Source organism: Bos indicus x Bos taurus, chromosome 13 (genome assembly GCF_003369695.1).
Source record: "Bos indicus x Bos taurus breed Angus x Brahman F1 hybrid chromosome 13, Bos_hybrid_MaternalHap_v2.0, whole genome shotgun sequence".
NCBI lineage: Eukaryota > Metazoa > Chordata > Mammalia > Artiodactyla > Bovidae > Bos > Bos indicus x Bos taurus.
In genome coordinates this window covers 60,649,293-60,657,398 of record NC_040088.1, presented here as the reverse complement: position 1 = coordinate 60,657,398, position 8,106 = coordinate 60,649,293, and the positions used below count along the sequence as shown (strand labels likewise).

Below are 8,106 nucleotides of genomic sequence, written 5' to 3'. Positions count from 1 at the left end.
AGCTCCAACCCTTCTCGACTTTCGCTTGCGGTTTGCAACCCCCGGGGCAGGCGTGACCCTGCGGCACCTGCCGGAGCGAGCTCCTCCCGCCGGGGCCAGACCCGCGGCCTCGGCTTCGCTGGGGCGGGGCCCGGGGGGGGGGGGAGGGCGGAGCCGAGGCTGGGGGGTCGGGGGAGGCAGGTTCCCACCTTTCAGGTAGACTCCAAGCTCCTGCCCGCCCCTGCCCGCACCGCCTCCCCTCCCCCGCGCCCTCCCGGCGCCGGGACCTGAGCTTTCTTCTGAGACTACCCTGGGTGTGCGGAAATCCTGGGACAACTCCTGAGGGACCCCTCTCCAAGATGCCGAGGAGCGAAGAGCAAAGGAAAGAAATTTACTGCAGATGGCACCGGAACCAGAGCTGGCTTGTTAGTGCCCTGGTCGGGGTTTTCCCGGGCTACGTGCCGGCCTCGTAGGTTTTCCCCAGTAATCTCGAGTTCGATGAGGTCACTTGTCCAATAATCGATGAGTTCATACCCACACGCACATCTAGCTAAAACAAAAAGAAAGAAAAACTGCTCTTCCATCCTCTCCACGTTCCTTGCTTTCACCAAATTAACTAGCCCTCCCGGCTAGAGTAAGCTGAAGCCGGGGCGCCGGAGATGCAAAAGGAGGGGGTTCTCTATGGGCCCACCGCTCCTCCCCGGCGTCTTGCACCTGCACCTGACCAAGAGTTTGCGGGCTGTGGGCGCTGAATGCGATTCCCAGACCGCCAGGCTCATCCAGAACCCATGCATCCAAAAGACCCAGGGACAGGCCAACAACCCTCGGCGACCCTTCCCTGCAGGCCTTCTGCTTTTAATAAACGAAAATAAAAGTTTGCTTTTAAGTAAAAGAAACGCCGTTTTGGTCTTTCAGCCCAGACGCGTGACTTACGCATCCTTTTACACCAGCAGGGAATTATCAATTGTGATTGTCGAAATCGATACCGGGGCATCCGCAGACGAGGATCTGCAGATAGTGGGGTCAAGGGATCAAGGAAATAGCAGCAGGAACCATCAGACTCCGACCCTTCTGGACCGCCAGGCCCGCTTCTTGAGGGAGACGCCGCGGGTGGAAGCAAGATTGCGGAATAGCCGAAAGCGCGGGTGGGGAACGAGGCCCGTTCCACCTTAAGGGTCGGCGCTGCGCGGCGGCTGCGGAGGCGCCCGGCACCTGCAGGAGGCGCTGCTGCCCCGTGGTTCCGCCCTCGCCGCGGCGAGCCGCCTGCCTGGCAGCTCCCGGGCCGCGGTCCCTGGAGTGGGTGGGGACGCTGGGGGAGGAAGGGAGCGAGTGCAGCCGTTAGGTAAGGAACCCGAGCCCTCCCGGATTTGGAAGCGGCCTCAGCGAGGCGTTTGCTGGAGGGAGCTTTCCGTCTTTCGGCCGCGAGAGGAAATGTGGCGAGGCGTCCTTCCCTGCCCCCACTGCCTGCCTTCCTGCCTCACTCCACCTCCGCTCCCCGACCCCGACCGTGCTTCCCAGACCCTTTGTTCTCGAGGTTGGGAGCTGCTGGGTGGGGGGTTCCCGGGGGAAGAGGTTCCCACTGCGCTACTCGAAGAGGAAGGGACTCTCGCCTCGCCTCGCCTCGCCTCCGCCCAGCCTGCCCCAGCCGAGTCCTCCTGGCCCCACGCCCCCTTTCCGCGTCCCAGTGCCTCCTGGCCCGCCTGGAGTCCCCAAGTTCCCGCTTCCAGGCCTTCACCGTCGGTTTACCGGCCTCCCTTCCCACTTCTCCGCCACTCCGAGGTCTCCGAGAAGAGGGTGGGAGAGGCAGAAGGGAGGGGGAGGAGAAACCACGTCGCCTCCGCTGCGCGGAGAATCCCCGGGGACCCTTTTAGTTCGCATTCCCCCGGCACCCGCCGCAGAGGCAGGGGTTTCCCGGCGCTGCCGCAGGGCGGAGGGGCGGCTCCAGCCCGGAGGCCGCCCGGCCCGCACCCCCACCACGCGGCTTATGCAGCTACGCGCGCGCAACCCGGCCCGCCCGCGCAGTCTGGAGAGGGCCCGCGTGGCGCGGTCTCACGGTCAGGACCCGAGCCCCCCAAGTGGAGAGACAGAGACACTGTAGTTCGCGCCCCGGGGAGGCGAACTGCAAACAAACGCCTCCTGCTTTCCCCCATCTACTCTCTGGGGCGCCACCCGCATCGCCTGTCCGCCGGGCGCGACCCGGAGGGCTCCCGCGATTGTATCTCCTTCAGTACAGTTACAGCTGCACGCAGCTGATCTCTTACTCGGGCGAAGGCGTCGCGCAGTGGAGCGAGGGGACAGGGCTGCGGGGGGAGGGCAGAAGCCGGGGTGGGAAAGTGAGCGGAGAGGTGAGGGGACGTGGCAGGGCGACTGAATAGTGCAGGGCCTCCCGGAGTCCCGACTCTGAGCCGAAGAGGCAGGACTGCCGGTGCAGGCCCGCCCGCGCCCCGGCCCAGCAGCCGCAACCCAGCGGCCGAGCCCTTCACGTCGTGGGCGCTGGAGATGCGCCTTCGCCTGGCAGGCGCCCCGCGCTCTTGCAACCGTAGAACGGGCTCTCCACGAGCCCGGATACCAAGTAGGTACCCCGCTCCCCGCTCCGCCCGGAGATTAGGAGGCCCGGAGCCACCGGCTGGAGGCTTCCCGGAGTCTCCTCCGGCCTCTCGGCGTGACCCTGGACCTTACTGGCTCATGGAGAGCCGCGCCAGCAGTTCTCTCCGCAGCGGGTTCCCCCGGACACACCCCGTCCCCACCCCCGAGAGCTGGCGGCCAGCTCGGAATGCCAGGCGGCCAGGCGGGCGCCTTGCCAAATTCCGCGTTCCTCTCCAGGAGACGGAGAGTTACGTCCCAGGCTCGGGAAAGCCAGTTAGTTTGGGCTTGAGAGTCGCTTGCAAAAGCCCCCCAAGGCGCCTGGGACGCCTCTGCAGGTTGAATTCCTGCTCCGTATCACTTCAATTTTAATTAATCTTTTAAAACACCGCTGTCACGTCGCTTGCAGAAAATTAATCAAACCTGAATCCTTGTTGCATAGCAAGAATTTCGATCCGAGTCTTTTAAAAAGGACTTGACTTTGCAAAGTCACGTCTTTTACGGTTCCCTCTTTCCCCCTTTAGCAAGGGAAATATTGCAAAAGTCAAGACATGTTTGGTTCTTTCTGTCTTCAAAATGAAACTTTGCTTATTTCTGATCTTTATTTTCTGTCTTTGAACAAAAAATAGCGAGATAAATTGCCTACCTCTGTTAATTCAAAATATAATTACTTTGAATGATCTTTGTTTAAGAGCCCAGATAAACTAAGATAATCTTAATTTTAGTGTGACACGACCCCCATTTTTCCTTGTGAATAATGAGAATAAAGCAGTCATTAATTAATACCAAGATATCGCCATAGAAGATGGTATCTGGTCTTGCTGAGACTCTGAAACATCAGTTGTATTAGTAATTGATACTGTATAATTGAACATGAAGATAGTCGTCTATTTTTAACCTCAAAGCTCAGAGTTTATTTGGTGATTATTGAGCTCCTAATAATTAATTTTTGTTCCTTCTTGCTGCATAAATAATTCTTATGATTCCCAGTTCCCATGCAACAGAGAGGCTTCCCATTAAAATCTACCCCTCAGTATATAAGATTGTGAACCTATATTGTGCTACAACCCTTTCTAGGCCATTATTTATAACATAGTTGGTCTATCTTTATGTCTTCCTGTTACATTCCCCTACTACTTTGCTGTAGTTTATCTGCTAAAAATTGGGAGAATATAACTGTAACATCTTTTACCACAGTTTCATCTGTCTATGTTCATCAGTTCTGTTTGATGTATAATACTTAAAACTTCCAATCTTTCACGTTTTTGAGATTTAAGGATAAGTTCCATTGAAGAATCAATGTTTTTTGTAGTGAAGTTGCCTTAGACTATACTCTCACCTAACACAGAGCCCACACTATCTCACACTTTTCTGTGGTTAAAAATAGACTTTGCTCAAACACATTCCGTTTTTCCAACTTGAAGATCAGTTCAGCTCTCAACAATTTCCTGGGTTAAATTTACATTTAACACAACTTTTGACGTTAAAGATGTTCCCCTCCCAGGAAATAGAGAAGCCTTCCAAATAATAATGGAAATTTAGACTCTGCCTTTAAGGTATCTAATTATTTCTCAGCATCAATTTGCTCATGACCCTTGCTTCTTATCCAACAGAGAAGAATTATATTTTTTTTCTCTCAGATGCATAAAAGCTCCCTATACATTTCTTCACTATGTCTCCCCAAATAAATATAAAATATTTTAAACTGCTTAAAATTCTTAGTGCCTACCCTCCCAAACACACATTGCTTAATTGTCAGTGCTGCTCCTAAAAGTGATGAAAAGAATATCGGTTTTCCACGTTTATTTCCCCCTTGGAGCAATTAAAACTTTAGGTCAATATATGATGGAGTAATTCTCGCCTCTTGGATTTTATATTTTCCCACTATAATTTAGACTGAAATGGGATTAAAACAGGATCTAGAGTTCTAATCTTGGTTGATGTTTTGGTGTATTCACCGTAATGAGTCCTATTCCCTGGGGTCATGAAGCTCCCAAATGTCAATCAAGCAAACTGATTCAGAAATGCCATTGTTCGACTCCCACGTCACTTGCCTTCCTCTCATTTTATTTAACAATACCGAAGTTCTCTGATCAGTCATTCGGAATATGAGGCATTATCTAGGGAAAATTCACAAAGTGTCTTGATCTTTCTTTGGGAGATACTGTTAAGGGGTTTCCGCAAAGCAGAAAGTGCTTGTTTATATTTCTGTCTTTGGACTGCACTACAGATGGAAAGAACCAATGAATACAGCTTGAAAGAAAATCATACCATAAATCCGTCAAAAATTAATTCGTCCAGTTGAATGTTACATTTCTATTTTCGTGTTGGGAGCATCCTGGCTTGTCACCGGAAGAGAAGTATGACCGGGTCTGGGTCCAGTTGGCATGCCCCCACTTTCAACCCCGTCTATTTTACCCCATTTAATAACATTAATGTGTTTAGTCTACACTAGTTAACCAAGTATTTGTTTGGGGCGAGAAAGAGCCAACCTTTGCCCCGGGAGCTCTGCGCAGCCCACTCAGACGCATCCCAGAGCGTACGAAACTGGCATTTCCCATCCGCAGCCCTGGGTCATCTGAGCCTGGATCCCAGCTCCGGGACAGTTCCCAAAGCCAGAGGTGTTGAGTGTGTTACTGGCTCCGAGCAGCCCAAATTAATGATCAACGTCAGAGAGAGGCTGTGAGCCTTCATCCTGAGTTCCCTGAAGGCTCCCAGTGTGGAGCCCGGCTCCTGCGAGGACTTCCATGGAGGGAGGCAGGCGTGCTGGGACGGTTTCCAGGGAAAAGCCGTCTCTTGCGTCTTTCTCTTAGAGGACGTCGGGTGCGGAGACACTATCCTGCCCTCCTGTAATGGGTTCTTACACCAGGATTCATCCAAAATCGCGACAACCGCTCTGGCCCTGCCTGCTTGACAAGCATTCATACACAAATGCTCGCGTTGGCGGCTCGCATCTCCAAACGCGCCACCCTCGCTCCCGCAGGTCTCTGCACACAGTTAGAGCCGAGGTGACAAGGGAAGGCGGCGGAGATGGGGACGCGGGTGGAGCGGCTCTCTGGTGGGACATGATCAATCACTTTAAAGCAAAAGGTTCAAAAGTTACAACCAACCATCCTTTGGAGGGGAGAGAACCAGCTTCCCGGGGCCTGCTTCTCTGCAGCCGGCGGATTCCCAGCAGCCGCGCGACACCCTGGGATCTCGGACGCCCCGACAGGAGCCACTGCCCGGGGACCCCTCTCCTGCCTGGGCGGCCGGCCGGGTTTATAGGGCCGGCCAGGGCAGCTCGGCTCCCACGGAGGACCTGCGCTAGCCCGGGACGGACGCGCTCCCAGCCCGCACCACTCGGAGCGCACGCTTTTCCCTTTCTCAGCAAGCGGGAAAGGCCTGCGCGCCGAGGCGGGCGGAGCGCGGGCGGCCAGGGAGCAGGGCCTCGGCGGAAACCCGAGCTCCCTGCGACCTGCTCGGCAAGAAGGGGCGGGGAAAAGCGCCAGCGAGCTACCCCGGAGGCAGGCCAAGCGAATTCCTGCGAAAAAACCCCTCTCGAAAACACCAAAACCTTCCGAAAGACGAGGCTCTGCCCCTCCCCCGTCCTGCGGCCTTCCAGCCCGTCGGTCCCCTGGTCAGCAGCCGGCCTGGCCCTCACCTGAGACCTTGCCCGGGGCCTCGCCGAGTCTCCTCTCCCCCACCCCCGCTTTTAAGCTCCTTCTCCTCCCTGACCTCTCGGAGGCCTCGGCTAGGGTAGCCAGGGTGCTGCAGAGGAAATGAAATTGTTCTGGAGATTACAGTGGGGCTTTTGGCCAGAAGTTTTCCCCCCTTCTTTTTCTCATGCTTCCATGTGAAGTGCAAACTTGTATTTCCCTTACCAAGAATAGACAAATTTCCTCGCTTATTTGCTGTTTTGCAAAGTTCTACACACAGATCAGTGAACCTTAAGCGCCCTTTTTTCAGATCCACATTGTGGAGGTTTGTCAGGGTCCCTGGGCAGTGAGCGTAATGACAGGTGAATCCAGCAGCCCCAGGGGAAGCCAGACCTAACCCCGAAGACTTACAATAGGCTCCCCAGCCAGCTTTAAGCAACAGGTACCTTGGAGCAGGGCACATTTTTCAGGACCCCTGAGCTTAGGGCCTGGATGCAAAACCTGCTCCTCAGTAACTTGGGCTGGAGCATCCCTACCCAGGGGATACCTTGTCTTCAGATCTCCTCTCCTCATACCAGAGCAGGGATCTCTCACACCCAGCCACCTGCCCAGACACAGCCTAGCCTCAAGTCAGCTTCAGCAGGTCCTCATAGCACAAGGGCACTGGTGCTTTCTACCTGCCCTTCTCCCTGACTTGACATTGATGATGAAGAAGAAGAAGGAAAAGAAATGCAAAATAAAAGAAGGCCAAGGGGGATCATAGCAAAACAGAGATATTCCTTTCTTATCCAATTTGCCCCTAACTCAGTCTCTCCCACGTTCAAGAAGAGAAGTAACTGGTTTCAAAAACTCTAGCTTCTCAAAGTAACTTTTTTGAGTGATAGTTTGCTCCTGGTCCTGTATGGACCCAACCCACTCTCTCTCCCTAACCTCAAGACGAGAAGGAGCTATGTAGCTCTAGGGAAATAAACAGCTTTCTGGGGTTGGTGTGGTCCCCCTTAGCAGGTCATCATTCTGCAGAGAGCCTGGTGGTTTCCAGCTATAGGAGCCCAAGTGCTGAGTTGCACAACAAACCTCAGCCTTAACCCAACCATGGTCAGCCTGACTTAGGGTCAAAGGAAATGGGAGACTTAGGGCTCCTACTTCCTTGACTAGTCCCTGGTAAGAAGACCTTCATACAGAAATATGGCTAGTCCCTAGGACCATACTCCAAGTGGGAGTTAGCCATCCTAACTAGGATGGAAGAAGATGACTAGAAGACTGGAAGACTGATGGCAGAAAAGGAAGAGGGGAAGTAGCAGATGGATAGATAGATAGAAAGAAATGTATTTTGTTTTGCCCTGCTCAGGGATTCCAGCCTACTCAGACCTTCCAGCCCATCTTCACTCAGCTTCCAGGGTAAAGTTGAAATCAGCTTCTTGAGGTGGTGGAAGTGGGGTGGGAGGGCTTCCCTGGTGGCTTAGTGGCAGAGAATGAGATGTTCAATCCCTGGTCCAGAAAGATCGCACATGCTGCAAAGCAGCTAAGCCCTGTGAGTCATAACTATTGAGCCTGCACTCTAGAGCCCAGGGAACTACAACTACTGAGCCCATGTGCCTCAACTCTTGAGCCCACGTGCCACAACTACTGAAGCCCTTGTGCCCTAGATAGAGCCAGTGCTCCACAAGAGAAGCCACCACAATGAGAAACCCTCACATCGCATCCAGAGAGTAGCCCACTCTTGCTGTGACCAGAGAAAAGTCCACGTAGCAACGAAGACTCAGGTCAATAAAAATTAAAAAGTAGAGATCAACCTCTGGGTTGGGGGTGGGGGACTTTTCCAATCTCAGACTAGTGTATGAGGGAGGATACGGCGGGTAGGGGAAGGTCTGGCAAGGGAAGGAGAGGCCTGAGCAGCAGCCACAGC

At 53.9% G+C, this 8,106-nt stretch overlaps 1 protein-coding gene across 1 annotated transcript; it reads right to left on the bottom strand.

The window, feature by feature from the left end:
• Window positions 1-235: 235 nt before the first annotated feature.
• Window positions 236-4,307, bottom strand: CASC10 (cancer susceptibility 10). Its single transcript, XM_027558128.1, has 3 exons — window positions 4,292-4,307; window positions 2,134-2,647; window positions 236-1,288 (listed from the first exon to the last, which is right to left on the bottom strand). The coding sequence occupies exons 1-3, from the start codon at window positions 4,305-4,307 to the stop codon at window positions 1,003-1,005; spliced, it is 816 nt and encodes a 271-aa protein (XP_027413929.1). The 3' UTR covers window positions 236-1,002.
• Window positions 4,308-8,106: the final 3,799 nt, after the last annotated feature.

Excerpts from the sequence above, each read along its gene's own strand:
- CASC10 (XM_027558128.1), bottom strand. Across the intron at positions 1,289-2,133 it reads TGCGGGTGGCGCCCCAGAGA|CGTCCCCACCCACTCCAGGG; the intron begins GTAGATGGGGGA and ends TTCCTCCCCCAG.